General features: G+C 38.7%; 2 protein-coding genes across 15 annotated transcripts in view; both read left to right on the forward strand.

Moving 5' to 3' along the window:
• The first annotated feature begins 321 nt into the window (after positions 1-321).
• NFYA (nuclear transcription factor Y subunit alpha) lies at positions 322-23,806 on the forward strand. 14 transcript variants are annotated; one of them, XM_081296629.1, is made up of 10 exons: positions 322-473; positions 6,865-7,015; positions 8,471-8,557; positions 11,363-11,509; positions 14,763-14,894; positions 15,081-15,186; positions 16,509-16,675; positions 17,792-17,913; positions 18,930-19,031; positions 21,631-23,806. In XM_081296629.1, exons 2-10 carry the CDS (start codon positions 6,941-6,943, stop codon positions 21,659-21,661), a joined length of 969 nt encoding a protein of 322 aa, XP_081152755.1. In that variant the 5' UTR covers positions 322-473; positions 6,865-6,940; the 3' UTR covers positions 21,662-23,806. The 14 variants fall into 14 exon arrangements, with proteins under 14 accessions (XP_081152755.1, XP_081152764.1, XP_081152762.1 ...); XM_081296638.1 differs by having other exon boundaries at positions 16,527-16,675; positions 17,792-17,965; XM_081296636.1 differs by having other exon boundaries at positions 8,471-8,554; positions 17,792-17,965.
• A 1,349-nt stretch (positions 23,807-25,155) lies between these two features.
• Positions 25,156-27,329, forward strand: part of LOC308649152 (adenylate cyclase type 10-like) — a 41,980-nt gene continuing 39,806 nt past the window's right edge. The window contains exons 1-2 of the mRNA XM_081294563.1: positions 25,156-25,318; positions 26,076-26,180. Of these exons, the coding sequence (XP_081150689.1) occupies positions 25,162-25,318; positions 26,076-26,180 (262 nt within the window). The 5' untranslated portion in view covers positions 25,156-25,161. The remainder of the gene's footprint in view (positions 25,319-26,075; positions 26,181-27,329) is intronic.

Below are 27,329 nucleotides of genomic sequence, written 5' to 3' on the forward strand. Positions count from 1 at the left end.
GAAACCCGACCGCGAGTTGGAGATAGCTACGCTTGCGCATTAGACCCAGGGGTGTGTCCCAGTCGCCTTTTAGAAGGGGATGGGTAGCTGGCAAAGAGACGATTTAGCGCCTGCGTGGTACTACGCTCAGGGCGGCGTTGAGTTGAAGGATTCGGTGCGACCCCAAGGCGCCTGCGTAGTTCTTCAACTGGAGAAGTAGTCAAATCAAGGAAGTGGGCGTGGTCTCGGGGGCGCCTGCGCGATGCTTCTCCGAAGAGGGGCGGGACGAGCCCGGCTGGGGTTAGAGGGCGTGGTCTCAGAGGCGCCTGCGCGGAGGCGGTTGGAGGGAGGCCCGATTCCCCTTTGTTCAGGTTCGCCATTTTGCGAGGCAGCGGCAGTGGCGGCGGCAGCGGCGGCTGGAGCCTCTGATTGGGTTTCGGGGTCCGGTACTGGAGCCAATCAGCGCGGGCAGCGAACCGGGGGAGCGAGGCACGGTGAGTATGAGGAGCCAATATCCAGCGGCCCAGAGCCGGCCCCAGCGCCCCGATTGGCGGGTCTCGCTGACCACTCAGGAGAGGCCCAGGCGCCCGTCGAGCCCGGGGAGTCGAGCTGAGCCTAGCCGAGCAGGGCGGCCGGAGGCCCCGGCCCGGAGCCTGCTGGCGACTCGGGGCACTCCCGGCGGGGGCCTGCAGGGGCCGCCCAGTGTGGGGATGGCTCCCCCGGGGGAAGGCTCTTTGGGTTCTTGTCCCTTGCGGGGTGCCAGTGCCAGTTGGGGATGCAACCTCTTTCCTCCGACCCTTAGGCCCGGGTTCTCGGGCTCCGGATATGCGGGTGGTGGCCTTGACTGCCACAAGTGCCCCTACACTCAACACAAGCGCGTCCTGGGCCCCGGCGGTTTTCCCCGTCATTCCAGCCTCATCCTTAAATCCGCCCTTGTACTCTCCACGCCCCGACCCTCGGGACGAAAGGACCTCCCGCGGGCACGTGTCCCCGGCCCTGAGTGAGTCCGGGCCCCTGTGTCCGCAGCCCCTGTGGGTCAGCAGGGAGGCCTGGAAAATACGCGCGCCGCGGCCACAGGCTCGGAGTGCGGCGGGCGGAGCTGGCCGGCCCGCCCCCGCCGCAGGCCGCAGCTGACCCGCCCCGCCACTCCGGGCCGGGGAGGGGGCCGTTGGTTCTCCCCTGTCCCGCCGCGCCCCCCCCCCCTCCTGGCCCACTAGCCCCGAGTCTTTGGCCGGGCGCCGTTACCACCCCCTTTTGGCTCGTCATTTCCTCTCCTCCCCGCCTCGCTTGTCCGGGCAGGACCGCACACCTCCGTGCTGAAGCCCAACCAAGCTGTCCGTCTGCCAGGCCCGGCCATTCGGTGCTTGGAACCTCACTCTTAGAAGATTGATAGCCCTGCGCATTCTTTCCCGGAGGCTGCACAACTACTGTTTATATTATTTGTCTTCTCCGTTGCTCATTCTGTGAACTCTTCCTCCCTTGGAAATGTACCGATTATTATTTTTTTTTTCCTTTTACCTTTCTGTGTCACTTTGAAAGTGTCTGACTTGACAGTTCTGGCCACACATTTGTCGGTGGCTTGTTTTTTTTTTTTTTTCCTGATATACTTCTAATCCCGAGAAAGTGTTGTGGACTTTTTTTGTTGGCTGAGGGGGAAACTCATCACCTATGGTGCTGGAGAAAGGGAGTGGGTAGAGGTAAATAAGAGCCGCACCTGCTTGATGGAGATTTACATTTGAAAGGCAATGAGTCTAAATGGTTAGTGCTGTGTAGGGGCCAATTTCCGTCCTGTAGTGTTTTAAGAGCAGTCAGTGGCTCCTGGCCACACTTTTGGTTAGCCTTGACAGTTGATTAGTTATCTTTGGACGGAAAGAATGGAAGAGCATTGCTTTCAGAGAGAAGCATGTTCAGAGGCATCATATTGTGTTGTGTTTTTGAGGCAAAGGATAAAGTAGGTTAAGGAAGTGTACAATAGTAATGAGATTAGGCAAGAAAGATCACCCATATAGATCTTGCCAAGAAATTGTTTGGAAGCAGTTATTTTGTCTGGAGGTTCAGGTAGAGGGGAATCTAGAACCTGTGGGTGGCATGCATATTTTTTTCCCTTCTAAGATTGGAAAGCTAGTTTCTCATTTGTGGATTGTGTCCCATGGTAGTGGTGGACTTCTTGGGGGCTAGAAAGTTGTTTTCTCTTAGGAGACTAAAAATTATTTTTACTCAGATGAAACATTTATTGCAGTCCTTCTCAGTTAACTTAAGTATATGGTACTTTTTTCTTTTTGTTTTAATCACATTTTCTGAGGTCAAGAAAACTAGTCCAGTATTCTTTCCACTATTAAAACTTGTTTTTCACTTTTTAGGAAGAGTTTTTCTATTTAAATTATTTTTAAAATCCTATTAATTCTCATATTATTTGTAATAGATGGGACAGCATGGGTTAGATGTTTTTAACAAGCATTTATATTTGTCTTTGAATCACGGCTTTAATCTTGGTAGCTAAAAATAAGTACATTTGATCATTTTAAAAATACCGTATACTTTTGCCTGATATCTTTCCACTATCACCCTTACCCTGCAGTGCTAGAGATCTAATTCAGGGCCTCACCATCTAGGCAAGTGCTTCCACTGAGCTACCTCCCCACCCAACTAGACGTCTTTGCAAAAGTCATTTGCTCAATACCTCAAGATCTTCCACCTGTGGGCAGAGAAACTTTGTAGTATTGCCTGACATTTTAGAGACAGTAGTGTGACCTTTCTCTGCATGTGGGGCCTTATTGTATACTATTAATATGCTGAAATTTATATCCCCAGCCCTTTTTAATTTTTGAGAAAGGGTCTCACTGAGTCTCCAAGGCTGACCTCAAACTTAATTCTCCTGCCTCAGCCTCCTGAGTTGTTGGGATTACGGGGGTATACCACCACACACAACTACTTCTTACTCCTTTACTAAATTTAAAAGTACTCTTTGAAGTCAGAATCTTAATCACTTTTTTTTTCTTTCCAAAATCACTAGAACAGTGTCTGACAACATGGTATACCGTACAGGAGAGAAGGGGCAAATTAGGAAGCTCCAGTTCAAAAACTTCAAGGGAGATGGACGCTGGACAGCACAATGTTGTCCAGCCTTTTATCAAACACACATGAAACTACCCTTTTCATGTGTTGAGTTTTGAAATTAAGTTTTAGTGAGTCAAACTGGTCATTTTTAATAATAAAATTTAGAATATCCAAGTGCATTTTATGTTGTATAAAGATAAGTAATGTTTCATGAAATGTTTTAGCAACATGTTTTGTAGTTTATGTGTGTACTGAATTGTGATACAAAGTGTATTTCTTACTGTGATTTGTGGTTAAAAAAAAATCAAAAGTTAGAAAGAGATCCTTAGAAAAGTTAAGTCTAATGTTTACCTGGTAATGATTGTCAAATGTGATCAGAGGGCTTTTCATAGGCTTGCAAGTTGAGTTTCTGGAAGGGTTGATTTTAGAATGTTATATGTACAAATAGAATGGATACCTAGTCATTGGCCAAATTTCTGCTTCTGCAGTTGGAAATGGCAGGGCACAGATGCTATGGGAAGAGAATTTTCATGCTAACCATAATAAATGCACACTCTCATTCTTTCTCTCTTGGAGGAAAAAAAAATTCAAAACTTTGTGTTAGAATTAAGAACTAGCCAGACTAAATCTGGTTGACTTAATTTTGTCATAATCTTAGGCAGAGAAGCTCTTGAGGAAAGACAATGTGTCAAGATTGTGTTACAGTTCCACTAACTGAAGTTCACAGTAGTGAGAACATATGGCTTCACTGAAGCCAAATGCTCATAGCATCCACCATTAGTAGTGTCAGTATCGAACTCCACTCAACACTGAATCATCCCCTCATTAATGTTAACGAGTTATGCTAGATTTTGAGGCTTCTTCTATTTTTACCCTTCAGAGTATAGTGGATTTAAATGTTCTTAAATTGGAGCATTTGTATTATCAGAATAAACTAATTAAGAAAATATATGTTATACATATATTAATCATTCCCATGTGCTTCAGGTTATGTTTTAGTGTGATAAGATGTGAATTTCTGGCTGGGCTTCATGGTGTCTATATTCTTGCTACTCAGGAAGCTGAGCCAGGTAGGCTCACTTGAGCCTAGGAGTTCAAGTCTATCGTGGGCAACAGAGCAAGACTCAAAACACAGACAAATGTAAATTTCTGGAAATTAGAAGAAGAGAATTTGGTTGAAAATGTTGAAATACAGAGGACATCTCATGATCTTTATTTTTTAGTTTAAATATTGGGATACAATTTAGGCCCAAAGTATAATCATTATAAGCGAGCACTTTAATGAGTTTAAACAGATATATACCCCTGCATAACTACCCCCATAATGAAGATGTAAAACATTTTTATTACCAGGAAGTTTGTAAAACTCCATCTGCCTTTCTACAATCCAAAGGAACTACTGATCTGTTTTGTTTTTGTTTGTTTGTCTCTAGATTACTATCTTATAGTAAGGTTCATAAAAATATCCTGACCTTGATTTTATTAGTTTAGAAACAGGTGTATTGTGTGTTAGAGACTGGTTAAAATTTGAGGAGGTCAATTGGCTTCCCTAGCAGAGCCACTTAGTCTGGCTGATAACCTGATTTTTCTGTACTATGTTCAGAGTTTCTCCAGCTGACTTAGTCAACCAATTCAAAAGAGACTGGTATAAAAATCAGAAGATCTATGTGTCAGTATGCAGTGAAAAATATCAGTTTTACATATGTGTTAAGCATATTAGTTCCCTATGTGTAAATCCAAATGGTGGCCAGAAATGTGCATTCTGATGGAGCAAAGGCAGTGTTTTGGACAACCATATAGCCACAAGCCACTGTGCTATGATGGCATAGCCATCCTGTCATAAAGACTTGTATAAGCTTATATTGTACCTATTTTGATTGTGGGGTCATAGGCTTGATTGGTTTTTAGATTAGATTATATATTTCCTCCCCAAAAATTAGTGTAAAATTCTTTGTACAGTAAAGTTAAGAATTTTACAGTGAACACCTGTATACATACCACTTAGAATCTACCATTAACATTTTTTCCATACTTACCTTACCAGACCCATTCATCCATCTTATTTTTTGATACATTTCAGAATACATTTTAGTATAGTACACTTTTTAGTATAGATAGGGGTTCCCTTGGAGGACAGACCACCAGTGACTAGAAGACTTGCCATTAATTCTCTCAAGGTTTTCTTTTCCAGTAGCACCAAGCTGGGGCTTTGGGGGAACATTGCAAATGAAATCTATTTTGATTTCTTCATTTACAACATGGTATTGAGACATCTTCAAGTGATTAATCTCATCTACCACACATAGGTTGATGGAGAGTGGTACTTCACTTTGCCCCTGTAATGTGCAACTTAGTGCACAAAATTTTATCTTTCAAATTTTGGAATTTATGAAGGCCTACAGAAAAATTGAAAAGGAATGGTTTGTTTACATTTTGTTTATTTCCAAAATGAAGTTAATCTTTGGAATTTTATAATGTTACTGTTTCAATCAAGTCTTTATTCTGGGTTCTCATATCACTTCAGTTTATCTAATTGTGTCCTTATTTTAAAAAGGAGTCTTCAAATCTGAAAGTGTGTGAAAAGGATAGATTTGAACAGTAACTGGTTATTTGCTGACTTTAAGGATTTGGCAGGTTGTTCCCCCCACCATCACCCTCCCTTATACTGGGAAGTGAACCCAGGAGTACTCTATCTCTAAGCTACATCCCCAGCCTTTTTTATTTTATTTTGAGGCAGGATTTCATTAAATAGCCCAGGTAGGCCTCAAACTTGAGATCCTCCTAACTCAGGTTCCCATATATTAGCTGGAATTACAGAGGTGTGCTACCCTGCCACACTTACAATGGTTCCCCCTTATGCAAGATATCTTTCCATAGTTTCAATTACCCACAGTCCCAAAATATTAAATGGAAAATTACAAAAGAAAATAACTCATAAGTTTTAAACTGTGTGTCATTCCAAGTAGTGTGAGAAAATCTCACGTTGTTTGGCCAAAGACAAGATAGTGTATCCATGCTAATTCCCACCATTAATTGTTTATTGGCTATCTCAACTGTCATACTGTTGGTTGTAGAATCACACTGCTTGCATTTATGTAATCTTCATTTTACTTAATAATGACCCCAAAGTACAAAAGTAATGATGCTAAGGAGACACCACTGCATAAAACAGGGAAAGACAGATTAACTCCGATGGTGTGGCAAATTTTGACATTGTATAATGTCTTTTTTAGTTTTTGTATTATGATACAAACTCTTAAACTTTTACTAGAGCTTTCTTAGTGCTACCAATGGATATTTTCTTATCTTTTTTTTTTTTTTTTAGGTGACACACAATAATTGCACTGTTCATAGGATAGAGATTTTGATATAAAAAAAATTGACTTCACATTTGGAGTGAACTATTTACTAAATAATAAGCCCTGAAATTTTAAATTGCTTACCATATATAGTGAACTAGAGTAACATGTTTGATGGGCAGCAAGTGTGTGATACAAAATAAAGAATCTTTATTCTCTAAAGTACTCCCACAGATCTGAAAATCTGTGTTAAATAGACCTTGCAACAAAGATATTATAGCTTAATGAGTATTGCCAAGGTGTAAGTGTTGTTCTGGTAGTATTGAAAGGTAAGATCGCTTATAAAAAAGGACTAAAAGTATTTTCATGAAAATGGTGTTGTGATGTTATTTTTGACCATGTAAGTCTAGTTAAAGATAATATTGATAATTAACATTTTCTTTTCTCTTATCTCATTTTATTATAAATGTTAAACACAGTTATAATTTGACAATCTCATTATAATTTATTTTCCCAACTTTTCTAACAGGAGTGCACCACCTCACAGTCTTCTAGGCTCTCCAAAGTGAAGCTCACTGTGGACAGGATTCTATCTGGGAGGGGCCATGGAGCAATATACGGCAAATAGCAATAGCTCAACAGAGCAGATTGTTGTGCAGGCTGGACAGATTCAGCAGCAGGTATGAAAGCAAAACATCCTGAAACATCACAGCAGTGGAACTGATAATAGCACAAATTGGCTGTTACATGATTATTGGGAATTATTTAAGAGGTACCAAATCTAGTGAACTATTTGGTATAATTTATGCTAAAGTGTTATGAGTTCATGACCATCTAGAATCTGCTCTTTATGGGAGCCTGGTTTAATAATAAATTGCCTCTTTGGTCTCACTGAAAATGATAAAATCTGGTTTGTTTATCTGATGGACATTTGGAGTTTGGGTTTGTTTTTTTTAAATCATTATTATTTTTCAACCCTCCCTCCCACCCCTTCTTTGAGCTAACTTGTGATTTTGTGAAGGTTTGGCCATAGTACACACCAGTCAGATTTCAAGAAATTCATCATTCTTTGATGTGGTCCACCCTAGTACCTATTCTAAAAAGCTTTAGTTCAACACCCAGATATTATTTAAACATGTGGATAACCACATATTAGAAAGAAATTCCCAGCTGCTAGTTTATTCCTAAATAAGATAAATTGCATCCTTGAATATATACACTTTTTGTCTAGATTTATTTCAGTAAAACTTCACTTTTTTCCCAATCCTAGAAGAAAGGGGAAAAAAGAGATGTATTATGCTTTCATTTGACCTTAGGCCAAGATTGATATCTTAGAAATAGTTTTTGCATTCAAAATCCAACTTAGCAAAGTAGGGAGAGCAAAGGAAGTATTAATGGTGAGTTTTTCTGATCTAATAATCAAAGGAAGGAGCTCCTCTTGATTAAGAGATTAATTATTTATACTCCCTTGCTGCTTTTCCCTTCCTTGTAGCTGCTGTGGCTCTGGCAGCTTCCTCCAGCTGCCTTTGAGAAAGTTACAAAGGGTCCTCCATGCAGGCCAGTGTTGTGGTGTGTGAATTTCTATTCTGTCAAAACTTATGAGAACATCAAAATAAGGTTGAATCACTGAAAACATTGTTTCTAAGACAGTTCATTTGGATAGAAATAAGTCTTGGTCTTGGGACATAAAAGCCAATGGCTATGAAGATGATGGTTCACGGTGATCAATTCATCCTTCCTTTATTGGTGATTGCATTTAAGCCCCAGAAAATCTTCATTGTTTCTTGTGAACTTATTTGAGGAAGTATAAAGAGGATTAAAATTATGTAAGCAGAAGAGTGAAATATTTCTGGAGGGAAAGCCTATATACAAATTTTTGTGTTAATGTTATTTGGCCTTTTTGAGTGTGGAAGTAAGTTTTAAGGTCCATTCTGGGTGTAGGATGCTTATATCTTTGATCCTACCACACAACAGCTTCAGTTTAGGGAGACTATACATTTTGAAAGCCCTGTGTAGGGTAAGTCTTTTGAAAGAAGACTTTCCTCCCCCTCCCACAAGAGGTAAGGTAATCTCATGTCTTGAACTATACATTTCCTTCCTGATACATTTCAAGATCTTCCTGTTCCTGTTCTCAGCAGCAGGGTGGTGTCACTGCCGTCCAGTTGCAGACTGAGGCCCAGGTGGCATCTGCCTCAGGCCAGCAGGTCCAGACCCTCCAGGTAGTGGTGCCCTCTCTGATTCTTTGTGAGCACTGCATGAATTTCTCCTTATGTCTGGTGCTGTGTGTGTTAGGATCTCAAGTAGGAATCAGTCAGTTGCATGTTTTTGATGCTTCTAACTTGTCTTTGAGGCTAAGTTGCCACTTCCCTAATGATCCATGCTAAGTCATGTAGTGACTGTTGTATCTGTTTTCAGAAAACTGTATTTGACTAGTGAGCAAGTCTCTGGAAAAGAAAGAAACATGACAAGAAAAAATTCTTAAAAGTGGCATTAGGACTCATAAAGTGCTCAGATTCGATCTGATTGCATGGCAAAATTTCATGAGTTTGTATTATAGTTGAGAAAGAATTTTACACACATGCAAATTAACTAGGCTGTTTATTATTAAAGGGCCAACTTGATTGTAAAATAATAGTTGAGCAAGGTTTAAGCACTGAATCATGTTGATCTCTTCATAACTGTTAGTTTTCACTACCTTTCCTGGGAAAATAATGACCTGTCTTATTACTAGATTTGTAGAGATTATTCCCATTCTGTTTGGTTCAGCAGGGTGGGGTACACTTTCAAGACTTAGGTATTAGAGCGACCCTAATGATTCTTGATAGTTACTTGGATATGCTTTAAAAAAAAAAAAAGTATATTTTAAAGGTTTCTAAGTTGAACGGTGCAGTTTTTTCATTATGTATGGCCATGTTCATTGCCATAAATTGGGGTTAAAATTTGGCCTGTTCCTATTTTCAAAAAAACAATACAAACAAACAAAAACAGAAGTAGAGGCACTAGTCTTTTCTTTGTAGATTACTTTGATTAAAAGGACTGTATTGGGCTGGGGTTGTGGCTCAGTGGTAGGGCGCTCGCCTCGAAAGTGCAAGACCCTGGGTTCGATCCTCAACACCACATAAAAAATAAATAAATAAGTGAAATAAAGATATTTTTTAAAAAGACCATATTTTTGAAAAATTATAAAATTTAGATGCCCTTTCTTTTTTCTTTCATTGAATTGGAAATGATTCAGGGTAGGGTCTAGAATATAAAACCAGCATTTCACTTTATTACTAGTGCTGCTAAGAATCCTGTAGTTAACTGTTTCATACAGTCATTTCACTTTACCCTTTCAACTCCTGCCTCTGCCACCAGTAGCATTTAGTGATGATATAATGCAGCTAGTTCTGAGCATAAATTAGTCTAAAAGAAGCTGAGCTCATTGGTAGTCCTGAACTGTATTGGAATCTTAGTTCAACAGCTTGTTTATGTTGTTTATGCTTGCTTCATCTTATTAATGTATAAAATAGTATTTTGGATTGTCGTTAACCACTTGTGGAATGGGAATGTAACATGCTCTTAACTGTATGGCTTATTGTCTGATGCATGTGTCCTTGTATCATTTATGTGTTGTAAACACTGAGCTCTTTGGAGTCTCAGTTTTATCATGTGCATATAGCATGTCAGTGGGGGAGGAAATTAAGACAGTGGGTAGCCAGAAAATGATTAATGATGTGTCTTGTAACTACTTAAATAAATTGTATTTTAAAGAAATGGAAACCTTTTCTCTAAGGGTCTCATTATTTTTGGAGAATTCTAAATACTTCCTGCAGTTACTCATGCAGTAAGTCTTCTAATAAATCTTTTCTGATACAGCATATGCAAGCATTTGGCGTAGCAAAGGGAATTCGAATGGGGAAGTAAGGGAAGGAGAAAACATGAAAGTCAGGCTGTAAAGTCCTTAAAGTGAAATTTCTCATGGAATAGTTAAGCAAAACCTAGTATTTAAATATTTCTGTAGATTTAGTACATTGGTGGCAGTGGTAGGAAGTTCTTACTATCCTACTCATCTGGCACATTAATTTCTGGCATTAAGAATGAATATTTTAGTCATACAAGTATTCTTTTGTTCTCTTAAATAATTCCTCAAAACAAAAATTGACCATGAAAATGAAAGTTTGGGTCTCTTAGCTCTTGTGTTGATCATTCCTGTTTATTCCTAACATAGCTTATATTTTGGCTTCCAGAAAGCATTCTTCCTATTAGGTATTTGAGGTTTAAGATGTGGTGGAGCACTTGCAGTGACCTGCTTTCTAGAGTAATTCATTTACTTCTAGGCCCTTGAAAGTTGGAAATTCTGTTTGTACACTTGACTGCTCTAATTTCGGTATTTGTCATTGCTTCTGATAAAGCTAAAATAACTGTAGATACTACAAGATGCAGTGTGAGGAACTTTACCATGAAGATTGCAAACTGACCAGAAAATATTTGCAGGAAGTCTTTAATAGTGGACTTTTTAAGCAACAAACATCTAGATTCAGAGGGTGAAGAGAATAAAATGTGTACATTTCACTTTTGCTTGAGAGACTATGGGAAAAGGAATCCTCTGCATAAGCTTTCAGGACTCATGTTACCCACTTTCCTAGAGCAGTTTGATTTACTCCCTCTGGATTATTTAGAATTGCACTCAACCATCCATCACCTTCTTCTCAATTCATGGTTTGCAGCCCTCACAAGAGACCATTCATGGGTATTGGTTTAAAAAGGAAAACTTTATTTGGTGATAAATGTCTTGTATCTGTTAATACTTCTGAAGATTTTAGATATGCTCCATTATATCAGACCTTAAAAGATTCAGTTTGGTGTTTAGTCAGAGATACCAGGGATATTTGAAAAAGATAATTTGAGAACTAAGCTTATTTTCCTAGTATTTCTCCTACCTTTCCCCCCCTCTAGCAATTAACAGAATAGTTCCAGTGATTGTCTTAGTAAAAATAATTTTGTGTCTTGTGTTATTTCATTGTTCTTATTTTATTTCATTCTAGGTCCAGGGCCAACCATTAATGGTGCAAGTCAGTGGAGGCCAATTAATCACATCAACTGGCCAACCTATTATGGTCCAGGCTGTCCCCGGGGGACAAGGTCAAACCATCATGCAAGTACCTGTTTCTGGGACACAGGGTTTGCAACAAGTGAGTGCTATTTTAAAAAATGTTTCGAAAGTCTGTCACATAAGAAGTTTAAAGGAATAGGTTGTTGAAGACTGCTAGACAGTCATGTTACATTTAATTGCTTTTTACCCACTATTTCTTATTTAGTTAATTTTCTTTCTTTGTAGTACTAGTGATATAAAGCAGAACTATGCAGAAATTATATGAGCATGATCTTGAATTGCTATAAGGAATATAAAAAGATAAGAATCTTTTATTAAGTGATTTATTGATATAAGTTATATTGGCACACTTGAGGGTTAGGGGAGGGAGTATACCAACCTGCTTTGGATTGTTTCTAGTCAGAAATGTTATCCTTCTCATTTTTTAACAAATAACTTGTTATTTTTCCATATAACTTGTTTTTTTTTCATAAATAATGGAAAAGAAAACCTACCTAAAGATGTACTTACAACAAAATTTGATAATCTGAAATGCTTTACTTTAAAAGAAATGAAAATAAATAGTATTTCTCTTAGAAAGTTAGGAGAAGAAGAAAATGAATGAAAAGCAGGTTAAAATTAATTTGATACAACATTACCAAAAATATAGAAAGAATTTTTAAAAAGCAAGATTCTTTTTGAAAATCAATTAAAAAGATAAATCGACTTGAAAACTGGGAAACAAAACAAAAGTAAATAGGACATAGGTGTAGAAGAAATTGAAAGAAATATATAGGGAATGCTAACATGCAACTCCGTGGCATCAAAATTTTAAAATTGGAGGGATATTAAATTGGTTATATCCACTGCTAGAATGGATGTGGAAAAACAGAAGCACACATTGGTTTTGGTCATTTCCCATTGGGAGGTCATCTCACTATCTCTTAAATACATAAACCATTTAGCAGTCCCACTTGAGAATCTAGCCTATGGGAAGAAAAGTATCAATGTGTAGAGAGAAATGTACAGACATTTAGTGCAGCATTGTGCTAGCAAAACAATTTTTTTGTAATCTGAATCCATTAATTATCTATGGAAATGATTTGAATAAATTATATTCACATATGAAGTATTATGTCATTGCTAAAAAGGATGAACTGTTGACTTGGGTTAATGTTGAAGGATTTTTAGTGAAAAATAGTTTGCAAAAACAATGTTCACTGTGTGGTTTCATCTTTAATACAGTATCAGTTCCCTATGGGTATATATGTTTATGAGCCCAGAAAAGGAGATGTGGAAGAATATTAACTTTTTACTTATTTGAATAGTTTTAGTAGTTACAGTAAATAAGTTTTAAAAAATCAGCCATGACACTGCTTATAAATTCAACTTGTAATTTTTGCATAATCCCTGTGTTTTTATACGTAATTTATACCATGCCCATAGGTTTTCTTTACTTGTTCTTTTATTTACTTATCTTTTAAAAAATATTTTTAGTTGTAGATGGATACAGTATCTTTCTTTATTTTTATGTGATGCTGAGGATCCAACCCAGTGCCTCATACATGTGAGGCAAGTGCTGCACTACTGAGGTTCATTCCCAGTCCCCTCAACCTGTTCTTTTAAATATATATTGCATTGTTTTCTTAGTTGTCATTTTTAATTCCTTCATAATGTTCAATTTGATGATTCAGAAATTCAGAATCCTTAAAGTGTAGTTGAAGGTTTTTGGGTTTGTTTTTGCTTTTATAGATGAGGCTATTATAAACATAGATCACTACAGTTTTACTTTTCAATTGAGTTTTAAGTGTAGTTTCAAAGTGGGGTTGCTTGAGCAGAGGGTAAGAACATTGTTAATGCTATTGGCATATTTTTACCAAAATCGAGTTGTAGCTGAGATTAAAAATAGTTTCCACATTTCTCCATGCATAAATGTATGAAGCTCTAAATTTATTTTCAGTGTGTGCTTTTTCAATTTCACATTACTCTTTCATTTCTGCCCTTCTCTGTCTGCTTCTTCTCCAGTCCCTGGTCATGATGCCTTCTCCACTGTCAAATAGAGGCACTATGATCAAGTTCTAGGCACAGTATACTGTGAGAGTAGTAACCTAACTTCCATTGCCAAGCCATTTAATCATTGGTTTTTCCAACCAGAAATGTAGTTTATGTAGGTGACATCTAGGATTCATTCTAGCTCTGAATTCTCTGATATAATGACATTTTGTTTTTCTTGGAAGAGTTGTATATTTCCCTGCTTTTAAAATAGGATTGTAACTAATTAAGCTGAAAAATTACTTATACACACACACACACACACACACACACAAACAAAGCTATAGGTGAGATTCCAGTCTCCCTTAAAATGCTTAAGGCTTAAATCCCTCTTATGTAAGAAATGGCTTCTTATGAGTGTTCTTTGATAGTCATTATTTTAAAAAGAAAAAAAAAAGGTACTTCTTAACCTTTTTTGAATTGTATTCTCCATTTTAGCATTTCTGTGAAACCATACGCCTTCTAAGAAAAAGGATCGATATCTAGATTGCAAAACATTGCATATAATTTTTAGATTAAGATTCTTGGCCTGATATAGACAATAGAATCAGAAGAGAGAACAAGGAAATAGATACAAGAATATTGGGGAAAAAACATCAGAAAAAGGCCAGCAAACATTAATGACAGCACTGAATATTAGGGTATTGCATTGGAAAGAAGATTAGGATCATTCACGTTGTCTTAGTTACCTATTTTTGCATAACAAAATATCCCAGAGGTTCGAAACTAAACAAAAAAACATTTCATCGTTTCTGTGGTCAGTAATCCTCGTGTAGCTTAACTGGATTCTGTGGTTCAGTATCTCTCTCATAAAGATATCTACCTGTGCTACCATCAGTTTACCATTGACTTGGGAATGATATTTTGAATACATATAATATCATCTCATCAGTGAAAAGCACTTCAGAATGTTGTGGGGTCTTTTTTGTTTTTGTGGCACTGGGGATTAAACCCAGGGTTTTGTGCATGCTAGTGAAGCATTCTACCACTGAGCTACATCTCCAGCCCCAGAATGTACTTTTAAGTGAACATTCTTCTAGAAATAAATAACAATGACACCTCTGTCATCTTTTTAAAAATAAACATTGATTCCTCAATATCAGATATCCAGACCATATTAAAATTCCCTGATCATTTTATAAATGGAAAATAAGTTGTCACTAATTCAAAATTGAGAGCACAATAGGACTTATGTCTTTTTCCCTCTTCAAAGCATTTCCTATTTTCTAGAGAAATTCATTTAACTAAAGGAAAGTGGTGGCAATAGAATACCATTTCTTTCTTTGTGTTCTTTTCCATAGATACAACTGGTTCCACCTGGACAGATCCAAATCCAGGGTGGGCAGGCTGTGCAGGTCCAGGGACAGCAGGGTCAGACCCAGCAGATCATCATTCAGCAGCCTCAGACAGCCGTCACTGCTGGCCAGACTCAGGTAATGAGTCAATTCAAGAGGAGAACTGACTTTGAAAATCAGATAGCAAAACCAAGTATTTCATATATAGTGGAAATAGGGAAAGGAATCCATCAAAAGTGTTGTGTTTTAAAGGACCACATGGTCAGTTTTCTTTGGTAGATATCTTTTGGACACTATCATTGTGTTGTTATTTATTTCCCACAGACTCAGCAGCAAATTGCTGTTCAGGGACAGCAAGTGGCACAGACTGCTGAAGGGCAAACCATTGTCTACCAGCCAGTTAATGCAGATGGTACTATTCTCCAGCAAGGTAAGTAGGTCCATAGGTTCCCTGGAACTTCTTAGGGCATCTTTTTATATTCTGAGAATTGTAAGTGCTTCAGAAGGCTATGAGCTCAACAGGACTCATTTACAGGACCCCATGAACAATGTTTTTTTTTTATAGAATGGAGTTCTCACTGTGGTTGTCAAAAGACTGATCCAAGGGATTATGTGAGCTTTTAAATGTTATAGGGAAGAAATATTTCTAAATAGAAGATTGTAAATACAAAGTTTCTATATCAATAATCAAGTTAACATTTTGTCCCATTGCTGTTGTGTTTTGTTTGTTTGGTCACTCATTATTCATTCCCAAAAGATTTATATGTCTATTGCATATATAGCATTTAACAACCAGGAGTAAAGAAGAGTTCTCAAAGAGCCTCTAGGATAATAAGGGAGATGTGAACAAATACATATAGTGCAGGACCCTTAGAGAAGAATGTTCCAGGAATAGATGCATAAATCTGTTTTGCTTGGGAGGAGAGGTGCTCAAATTGAACTTGAAGGCTTTTGGAAACATTTGTCAGATAGTTGGGTAAGTTAGGCCAGGCAGGCGCTGGGGTGCATACCTGTAATACCAGTGACTCAGGAGACTGAGCAGGAGGATAATAAGTTGGAGGCCAGGCTCAGCAACTTAGCAAAGGGCTGAGGATGTAGCTAAGTGTTAGAGCACTTCCTGGGTTCAGTATCCAGTATTGCCAATAAAAAGAGAATACCTCATTTAGATTCCATGACTAAAGATTTGATTTGTGAATAAAATTTTGCAGTATACAGAATCCATAGAGTACAAGAATCATGTGCTATCATCCAGCACTAGAGCCTGAGCTGGACTGGGCTCTCGTGAGAGCTCAGACTGAATGGTGAACAATTACTGCTGATAGTTTAAGGAGTTGAAGTGCTTTAAGATTATAACCCCTCAATTTGGGGTCTTAAACTTATAAATTTATAAAACCTCCTGCCTGTGGCAGATTGATTATTCCTACCTATAAGAGCAGTGGGTATAGCTGTAGTCAAGACTAAGGCATAGGAGAGGCTGCCATATTTTCTGGCTTCCTTTTGAAATTATTGGATTGTCCAGGGCAAGTACTCATCTCAAGGATAGATTTACTCCGGACAAGGTCCTAAACAGTTAATAGTTGGATTTTATGTATAGAAAACCAGAGTTAAGATTAGGAAAGTACTTTTTCTCTTGTGCTTTTCAGCATGTTTTTCCAGGGTGGATGAATGTTGTCAGGTAGAAGAGGGACTAACTGTGTTCCCTTCTTTCTGTTCTGTGTGCCTATTTTGTTTTTATATTTTATTTTCTTAAAGTTACAGTCCCTGTTTCAGGCATGATCACCATCCCAGCAGCCAGTTTGGCAGGAGCACAGATTGTTCAGACAGGAGCCAATACCAACACAACCAGCAGTGGACAAGGGACTGTCACTGTTACATTACCAGTGGCAGGCAATGTGGTCAATTCAGGAGGAATGGTCATGGTAAGGAAATTTACTTTTCAGCTTGCTGTTCTTATATACTGTTGTTTTCCATTCTTATTTTTGCCTGCTAATAATAATACAATGAAACATAATTTGTTCTGAGCCCACACTATGTGCCATGGACTAATTCAAGTGCTAGAGATACGGCAGTGGTTAAAGAGATGTAAATATCTAATTTTTTATGATTTTATTCAGAATTCAGATAATGAAAGGAAGAATAGGCTACTGATCATTGGAAAATGGAAAACACATCGCCTGTGGTGGATGAAACAAAAAATAAACTAAAAATTAGATTGTAATCATTAGAGAAACAAACAAAAGTATAAGTATGTTGGGGAGTTGGGGTATGAGTAAAAGCTAAATACCATATGTCAAAATAGAACATTAGTTCATAGCTCCTAAATGCATAAATTAAGAATGAATAGAAGTCTGCATAGAGGTGAGAAAGCTACCAGAAAGGATTATTAACCTATTTCTATACCTGTAGGCATTTATAACACTTGGTCATCCTGTACCTCCCTTCCTTTTTGCTATTTCATTCTTATGATGACTGTTTCTGGCCATTCTATGGCTGCATACTTAGAAAGTGAAGCCATGAATATGAGATGGACTAGAAGAGGCCCAACCCTCTAATGCCTCCCTCTAACCAACAGTGGTGTTTTCTGTTTGTTTTTTGGTTTTGGTTTTGGTTTTTTTTTTGTTTTGTTTTGTTTTGTTTTGTTTTTCCTGGACATAGGTTTGTTTTTTGGAGGCCTAGAGCCACCTAAGCCAATAGGCTTTCTTGTGCTTGAGCATAATACCCAGTAAAGCCTCATGAAGGGTATTGCTTTTGCCTTTTCATAAAGAGCAAAAGAGTCCAAGGCTGAGCCTGTAATACAAAAGTCCAAAATGTGGCAGCACCAAAAGATTTGTCTGAATGTTAACAGATGTACATGAAGTTAAGTGTGGTGTGTGTTTGTGGGTCCTGACCTCCCTATAAAAGAATCATCTGAGGCTGTTGTTTAAAATTCAGATAGACCTTTAGTGTAATAAATGTTCTTCAGGAATCTATATAACAGGAACCCAAAAAAACTGTTTCCTATGCTGCTTGTAAACTCTGTTTTCTTCTTTGTGCAGATGGTGCCTGGAGCTGGCTCTGTGCCTGCTATCCAGAGAATCCCCCTACCTGGAGCAGAGATGCTTGAAGAAGAGCCCCTCTATGTGAATGCCAAACAGTACCACCGTATTCTCAAAAGAAGGCAAGCTCGGGCAAAACTAGAAGCAGAAGGGAAAATTCCAAAGGAAAGAAGGGTATGTGTAACATTCGGAAGGACACAAGACAAGAGCAGGAGTATCACAATTATCCTTTATATGGTTTATTTTCCTTCTAAACAACTGAAGCTAATTAGGAGGCTATTATCTTTTATTGTAAGAGTTAGCACTTGTTATGGCTTATGTATAGCTTCAACTATAACAACAGAATCAGTGGACTAAATGGGATTTTTTAATTATTATTTTGGTTTGGTTTTTGGTATTGGAGACTGAGCCCAGTGATACTCTCCCAGGACCCCCCCCCCCCTTTTTTTTTCCTAAATCTATCCATCTATCTATTTTTTGAGACAGAGTCTCACTAAGTTGTGGAGGCTGGCCTGGAGCTAGCAATCCTCTTGCCACTGTGTCTGAAATTTTTTTTTTTTTTTTTCTTTCTTAAAAGAAGTTCAGAGATAAATTGTCCTGGATTGGTAGTTAGATCATTCCTTCAGTTCTCAAGATCCATTCTCCTCTGTCTACTGCTTTAATTAATATTTTCAGTCCGCTACTTAACAGTCCAAGACTGGGCTCTGGTCCGGGAACAGAGGAAACAGGAAAGGTACCCTCTCTCAAGAAGTTAGATCCATCTCACTAGCCAGTGTTTAGTTACATGGTCACACCTTACCTCGGTTAAGGCTAGGAAATGCAGTCTTTTTAACTGACCAGCCATTTGCCTAACTAAAACTTGGTATTCTATTAAGGGGGAAGTAGTGATCTCTGCTATGCCTTTTTTTTTTTTTTTTTTCCATTTAACGTTTACATTCTTACAGTAGTAGTTATGTATGATTAACTGCATTTTATTCATGTTCTAGGTTAAGTACTTTCTCCAAAACTTGCTCCATAATTCAAAGTCTTATCTCTTTCTCTGGTCACAGCTCTCTTGAACTTTTAGCAATGCAGTGTGTGTACTAGATAATTCTGCTGGTTCTGGCTAGTCACTAAGTAGTTTTATTTCTTATTTTAGAAATACCTGCATGAGTCTCGGCACCGTCATGCCATGGCTCGGAAGCGTGGTGAAGGTGGACGATTTTTTTCTCCCAAAGAAAAGGATAGTCCCCATATGCAGGTGAGGTGATAAGAGCTCATTCTTCTATTTATTGCCTTGTATTTTTCTTGGGTTGAAGCCTTTACCAGTGTCCTTTTGCCATTTCATGCTCAGGGAGTAATCACATTCTCTAAATTGAATGCAACATAATCTCTTAGTTTTTCTGTTTGTTCTTAAAAGCCCTTGAGGTCTTGAATCCTGTAACCTTTCTTCTCTCTTCATTTTTCCCAGTTACTACTATTATTTCCTTCTTGAAATTCTTACTTAAGTTTTCATGGAATAAGTTATAGTGTTTCTTAGTGTAATAGTAACAGCAGTGTTCACTAATACTATATATGAGAGGTATTATATTAATTATTATGTTTTTTAATTAGCTCTAAGCAACCTCAAGCCCCATGAGATAATAATTACCTATCATCACCATTTTACAATTGAAACAGACTGAGAAAAGTTAGTAATTTACCTAATATAAGATACTTAATAAAATGGTTACTGAAATTAAATTAATTACCTTACAGGCATTTCTGGGTTAGTATATCTTGATTTTATCTTTAGAAATATAATTTGAATTGATTTACCTTTTTCCCTCCCAACTTATGTCAGCCTGGTTCTAGTCCTCTTTTCTTTGACTTAGGTATAAAAAAACAACTTGTCTTCCTTCTTCCACTCTTGTCCCCGCCTTCACATTCTTGACCTCTTAGTGTGGTCTTCTAAATATGTATAACTGTCCTGCTTGAGCTCCTTCACCCCTGACCCTCTCCTATTTGCAGTTGGCCTGAAACCTAGAGTTATTACCATGGCCAGCAAGGCACCCATGTGCTCTTGCTCCTTTCCCTCTAGTTTCATCTCTTCCTGCTTCTTGGTTCTCTGTGCTCACTGTTCATCTATTTGACTCTTGCCATAGGCCTTTGTCCTTAAAGTTCTCAGTTTTTAATCTTCTTCACTCACTCTTTTTGTATAACTGTCTCTTTTTTTTTTTTTTTTTTTTTTTTAGGCCTTGGTTTAGATTGGAAAGGTTATTCCCAGCCCACATAATATCTAGATGGGTCTCTTCTATTCCAGAATTTTCTCATGCTATCTTTTTTTTTCCAGTATAATTACCATTTAATTATTTAATTTGTCTAAATGTTCAAGATCATTTTCTTCCTAGAGTACAGTTATGTAGAAAGTAGAGAATTTTATTCTCTACTGTATTCATTGGTCTTAGCATAATGTCCAGTTTTAAGCAAGCACTCAGTAAATGATTGTGGAATTAATGAATTTCTTCCATGTACTGATAATTCATTCCATATAAATACTACATTCCATCACACTATTGTAGTATTCTCTAAATTGATCTCCAGTCTCCTTCAATTGATCTTTATACAGTAATGCAAGGTCAGTCTTGTGTAGTTTTTTTTTTTATCATAAAAGTCCCTTACTCAACAATATATGTTCTTCATTTCTTAATCCACCACAAATTAGGCAATTTCTTTGTAGTTTCTAAGCAATTTTTCTCATTATGTCTCTCAACAATTATACTAGATTTCCTCAAATGTCACCACACAGGAACACTAACAACTCTTTGAAGCTATTAGTCCTCACCTGTATTCTTAGAGCTCCTCACTCTCACTGCTATTCATCCATGTACTGTGTGAATGCGGACTGCCAAATGTGGTAGGCCACTGTGCCAAGAGCTCTTCCTGATTCCAGGTGCTAACAACATGACCTTGCTCTTAACTTGGCCTCTTTGAACCTGTGTCTTCTCATCTGTAAAGTAGAATAGTGTTGGGTACTTCATAGGAATATTGTGGGGACTTCATGTAGTAATGCACATTAGGCACCTTTTTAGCCTGTCCATAGTGCATGATGAGTGTTCAGAAAGTGCTAGTTATTATTCAAGGCCCAACTCCAGTCTTTATACATCCAGAAATCTTCCAGTCTTTTCTCAGATCTTGCCTACTGAGATTTCAGAGACTTCTATGGTGAACTAAAGGTGGTTCCTGTGGAGTATTGGAAAAATCCTCCCAGGACTGATTTTTGCCTTTACACTGGGTCTCGAGTGAGAAGCAGCACCCTGAGTTTAGTAAGAAAAATCATACAGAAGACAAAAGATTTAGGAGTTAACCCTTGCTGGCCTCCTGACTTTTTGATTATAGTCCAAACAAATCACTTTATCCTTTCAGGCATCAAGTATCTACAAAATGAGTGCATTAAATTATATAGGTTTTTTCCAGCCTTGCTAAGCACTCAGTATTTAAATGTGATGATCAGAAAATGACATAAAAATGCAGCGTGTCAGTGTTTTCTCTGGGTCTGTTTCTTAGCCACCTGATTAACCCTTAAGAGTAGAGCACAGCTCCATGTGTTTAGGAAAGAAATAACACTATCAACTCTGAAGTGTTTGGTGATAGAGGTCCAGGCTACACTTTATATTTTTTTTTTTTTTTAAGAAATAAGGTTTATTGTTTCCTTCCTAATGGAGCTACATTTAAACCATGTGGATGGACTTTAAAGATATATTACAGAACTTTGATTTTCTTGGCAAAGTTGTACATGTTCCCTCCTGGCTTTGAAAGCCAGGAGGTCATTGTGCTATTACAGAGGACTCTAATCATTATTATGCTGTCTTTGTCTCTAGGATCCAAACCAAGCTGATGAAGAAGCAATGACACAGATAATTCGAGTCTCCTAACCCCAGGCCATATGATGGAGCTGATCAAGGTCATATTCCTTGCCGATGTTTGCCACTGTTCCAGGAAATTGATCTACTCTTCCAATGGGACACTGACGATCACTTCTGCCCTTTTCTACAGGACAGAAACCACTTAGTTTTTAATAAGTGGCTCAGTATTATAATTGCAGCAATGTCTGGCAAATTGAAGTTGCAAGCCTTTGTCTCACCCTTTCAGTCAGGACCTATTTTAGACTGTTGATAACATTTGACATTTCATGGATTAGGATGATACAAGGAGACACTTGCCAGCCCAGCAGTATACAAGCACTTATGTTGACTGGTGAAGCCAGCCAGCCATCTCAGCAGGGAAGAACATCCTTCTCAACCTGAACTGCAATCAGGGAAGCCGCAGCTCATTCCTTCCCATGGAATCTAGATAGCATCCATCCCTCTGGTGGGGGATCTCAGGCTGACCAACTGAATAGACACTTTGTATTCAGATGGCCTCTGAGCAAGAAAGTTCCATACTGTGATATGGAAACAATAAATTCTCTGAGATACAGCCATCTAATCTGTGGTAATAATAAGAATCTCTGTGGGTTCATATTTTAGGACTTCAGTCAAGAAAAGTCCAGGGATAAAGTGATAAAATTTTGAAGAACCTAAAATATACATTGCTGACTCTCTCTTTTTAGCTTTGACAAGTTGTGGTCTGCTTGTCTCTGTTAACAGGTCATCAGGACCATAGGTCTTGCTGTGGCTACTTTTCAGACAATATAGAGGGTCCTGGAACTGGAAACTGCCTTTCCTAAGTAGAAAACAAAACTCTTCAAAAACTTCTGTGCTGATGCACTGAAAACATCTGTAGTAATTCCTAAACAGAGAGTCAAACTAGAGATTTTCAAGTGTAGTCTTTTTGATGACATTTGGGGAATAGAAGAGTGTTTCAGTCTAGGAAGAAAGAGAAAGAGTAGTCTACCTATCAGGTGTTGTCATAGAGCTTGATTCTCCTCCAGTGGATGAGTACCTGGAATGGATCATTAAGATGAAGAGACTAATTCACATTTATTCTAAAACCTTTTTACAAGTACTGCCAGGGAGAATTCTGAGATTGAGTCCTTGACAAAGGGCCAGGAAAGCACTATTCAAGCACACTGTCCTGGGCATAGTCCAGGTTACCTGCTATAGCTTGATGTGGATGTTGGCCTCATTCCAGCAGCATTTTGTGCTGGCTCCAGAGATCAGACATTCTTATTCTTCCCATGGCAGCTGATTCTTTGGTGCCATTTGCATTTGTTTTTCCCTTTCTCCGTAGGCCTTGTGCAGAAAGGTTTTCACACTGCGCCCATACTATAGGAATAAACTACAGTCTGGAAGAAAGGAGAGACGCTGCAGGGTCAGGAACTGGGCCACAGTTGCCAGAATGAGTTGGACCTCAGAAATCTATTTTCCAGGTGTTGAACTCTGGGAGACAGAACCAAGATGATATTTCAGAAGAGTTGGCTGCCTTCTCTGGAAACAAAGAAGGAAAATCCAATAATTCTGAAGACCATTTGGGGTTGGCTTAAATACCAAGAGTAAAGATTGCATCCTTGACATCACTCTAAATGCATTAGGACAGAAAAGAAAGTAAACCCTTTGAAGAGAAAATCAGAGGGGGAGGCCATAGTAAAGGTAGAAATAGAGATATAGAGCTATGCAAAGGAAATTGGAAGTGTAATATCTTCCTAGATCCGGGAATCTAGTAGTTTTTCCTGCTTTCCAGGTGTCAGAGGGCTGACTCTTTGGTAAGCTCACTAGAAATTTCTGGCTCTTTTATGTTTCAGAAATTAGACCACCCCAGTTTTTTCAGATAACATTAAAGATGATGAGGAATTTATCTTGGTTAGTTTAGGAGTCTAAGATGGAGAGTTTGGAGAGAAATTCCTCAGACCTAATTTCTAGTGCTGAAGCCAATGGTGGTTCTAAAATACTATTTATTTGTGTCTATAAGTTTGTACATAGTAATACCAACCTCATTGTTACTGAATTTTTCATGGAGGGGGGAAAGTTTGACTTTTGTTTGAAATGAAATGCATCAGTTGTCATTTTGTCACTGCATTTCAGATAGCTCATGGCCCTTTTATAATGGTTATTTTTTGCACACCATAATAGCCCACAAAGTGGGAACAGGGGAGTTGACCTTTGGATTTTTTTTCCTTTATTACTAAGTCTTCTACTCATTTGTCCTTGTGACTGCAGTGATGACTTCAATGATGCAGAGCGAACAGATGAATGAATAATTGGTTTGATGCATAGTTGTGTCACTTCTTGAGCTTTTTTCTTTTTTTTTTTTTTTTTAGGATAATTGTAAATGTATATATTTTAATTGCACTGGTACATTGAACATGTCAGTGTCTATGCCACTGGACCAACAGCATTTTCTAGCTACAGGGTGCCTAATAATGTCTTGATTTTCCTTTGGGGCTCACTATATAGGTTTTCCTCCAGCGGTAGGGGGAGTACAGGTGATCAATCATTGATGTCATTGCAATTGTTATTTTTTAAAATAAATTTATAAAAATACTAAAAAATGATTTGACTTTTGAGGAGTTTGCATCCCTGGATTATAGGTTGTGTTTATAATATTAAAATTGTGAACTTTGTAGATAGACATTTGATCTCTGTTATCATAATCTAGTAGTGTCCAGGCTTCCTAGTTTTATCTCCTCAGTCTTCTCTCCCTTTTGGCTTTCCCACCCTGCTGAGGAATTTCTGTCACCTGTGGGTTAAACATAGATTTGGTCTTAACTACCGGAAATAATTAGCCCTTTCATCATCAAAACAGCCTTCATTTATTAGGTATTTTAAGCATTTAGACCTAAAGGGTGCAAAGAGGCACTTTTTTATATTTTCAGAGAGCTAAAACAAAACAAATTCTGATTGTTGAAAATCCGCAGCATGCTCATCCTATTGCTGCTTTATGATCTAGCAATTTGAGCAACAAAGACTAGCAGCTTCCAATGTGCCATTATCACAAGTCTTGGAACCAAGAGCTAGAGAAAAACAGACTTTGGGAGCTTTCTTGGAATGAGGCCATAGGCCCGTCCTGGCAGATAACAGATAATGTTAAAATTGTGACCTTTAAAGATAAGGCTTCCTAGTTTTTACCTCCTCTCAATCTTCCTATAATAAAGGAAAATGACAGTGTTGAATAGTTACTAAATTCAGAGTGACCCAAATTACTACTCTGGTGATAAAACCCAGATGATGGGTTTTATCCCAAGAGCGTCTTTCGCGTTTCAAGGAACCTAAAACCTGCAGTCTTCAGAAACCACCTCCCCTAGACCCTGGTGGAAGTTGGGAGCCTAAGCGGCGGGAAGCAGGTGGGGCGGAGTCCCAAGGAAGCCTGCGCGGATTGGTTGGGGGGCGGGCCCCGCCAGGGCTACCGAAGCGGATTGGCAGCTGCTTGGAGGGAACCTGTTCACGGTAACTGCGGGCAGCCCCGCCGCCGCCATGGCGACGGGCGAGCGGGAGGCGGCGCCGCCTCTTTGGCCTGTGGAGGCCCGGTTGGCGGCGCTGCTTCCCGACCTGCTGGTCTTCAGGAAGCCTCGGGGATCGGAACCCGAGCTCGCCACGGCCCAGGGCGTCCTCCTAGGAGTCCACGTGATGGGTGAGGGCGGGGAGCGGCGGCCGTTGGCCTGATCCCCGGGAGGCGGCCGCAGTTACAGCCCTGGTGCCCAGGCAACCTAAGGCGCGGTTTAACTTCGTGCAGGAACCTTTGAAGGCCTTTGTTTTCCGAGCGGGAAGACACCCTTTGGGATGAACTGGTTTAGCCCCGGTTCGGAGATGACTAAATTAATACGCGGGGAAAAGGATTTCTTCAGGCCACAGGAGGCTTTGAACCCAAGTTTCCCTCCAAACCCCGAGTATTTTCCAATAAGCATTCCATTTTATCCCATCAGTTAACTCATTCTAAGTATGCGCCCACGTGTTCTACTTGCTAGCAACCTAGCAGTCACTTCATTTAATAAATATGGAGTATATGTGTCATGGATTTGAAGATGAGTAGCATGAGGTGCCTGCCCTTACCATATGAGTTCTCTATCAAGTTTTAATCCTTTTCCCTTGTCAAGTGTTTTCTTGCCATCATATGGGGCGAAATTGCACTTTCCTCTGGCCTGAGAGGGAGGGTGGGAAGAAAGAGGCAGCTGGCTTCAGATGAAAAAAGTACTTGTAGGTAAATCGTCTTCATTTACAACAGCAACCAGCCCAGCCCTGGGTACTTTCCAATACCCAATACTGTGCTAATGGATCAAGGAATTATTCCACTTGAAAGGATCTGATTACCTTAGGTAATACATGGAAGGAAGAGGGCTTAAAAGTTTAAACTTGACAGCTAATATAATAACTTTTGCTTTGTTGGTCAGGGTTTACAGCATTAATGGACAGGTTCAGCCTGACGTGCAAGTCGGAACATGACATGGACAAACTGGCCCACATCTTCAGTTATTACATTAGTGACATCGTGGAGCGTGAGTGATCCTTGTAGGAAAGCAAGGAGTTGTGGTCTGGTCTCCTGAGGGTTTATAAGAAGGAACCTGGGGTACTTTAAATAGGTACTAAAGGGTCATTCCTTAGGCATCACTTATCTTTGTTTTTATCAGATTACTAATGATGAATTAATTCTTTGCCTCTATCTGCCATTCTATCCAGTCTCCAATCCCATTGATTGATTGCCCAGTAAAAGGAGAGGGAGGGAGGGACCTAATGGTGATTTTTACTTTGTACATTGAATTTTATTTAGAAATAAAATTCATGATATGTCTTCTAATAATGTGTCCCATTTATACTATATATATATATATATATATATATATATATATATATATATATATTAGAAAACACCTTTCTACTCTGTTATGGCATTTTGATCTTGAGAAATAAATGTGTTCTCACTGTTTTCTTAGATGTGTTAAGCTTTTAGATATCTACCTACTCTTAAAAAATTCCTTATTTGTACAGCAAACATTTCAAGTACCTACTCTATGACAAGCACTGTAATTGGTTTTTGGGTGGCAGAACCCCATTCAAACTTGCCCAACAGAAATAACTCTGGCCCTGTACTGTTTACTACTTAAATAATATTCTCACTATTTACAGATAGTGCCCCATACAGTTATATCCATATTCTGAGATTCACCAGAATCATTACTATGTGACACCTCCTTTAGGAACTTTATTATTTCACTCACCCCTCACCTATGAGGAATGAGTATAGAAAGTCTTTCTCTCATCAGGTTTGAATAAAGAGGAAGATTAAAAATTATGTAGCATTCATATATTATAATATCAGGAACAGCTGGGTGCTAGAAATACAGAGGAAAGTAAGACATAGTACCTGCCCTTGTGAAGTTCCCATGTTAGTAAGAGAGACCCATAATAAGGAAACCCAGTGATTATAGATTATACATCCTATTAAGGAAATAAATCAAGTGAAGTAAAATAAAATGGTAGGGAGTTTCTCTAAGAAATCAAGTGATCATAGGCTCCTTTGAGGAGGTGACATTTAAGTTGAGACAGGAATGATGAGGGGAACACTGTGAAGAGCTACCAGTAAAGCATTTCAAGCAGAAGAATGCCAAGGACAAAGAAGAAAGCATGGCATGTCCTAGGAACTGACA

The sequence above is a fragment of the Spermophilus citellus genome (genome assembly GCF_964194105.1).
Source record: "Spermophilus citellus genome assembly, chromosome: 5".
Taxonomy (NCBI): Eukaryota; Metazoa; Chordata; class Mammalia; order Rodentia; family Sciuridae; genus Spermophilus; species Spermophilus citellus.

What these genes read in the sequence shown, in the direction of transcription:
- NFYA (XM_081296626.1), top strand. Translation starts at nt 6,941, where the DNA reads ATGGAGCAATATACGGCAAATAGCAATAGCTCAACAGAGCAGATTGTT. An exon ending in TCACTGCTGGCCAGACTCAG is followed by an intron (nt 14,895 to 15,080) that starts GTAATGAGTCAA and finishes TATTTCCCACAG; the next exon opens with ACTCAGCAGCAAATTGCTGT. An exon ending in TGGTACTATTCTCCAGCAAG is followed by an intron (nt 15,187 to 16,508) that starts GTAAGTAGGTCC and finishes ATTTTCTTAAAG; the next exon opens with TTACAGTCCCTGTTTCAGGC.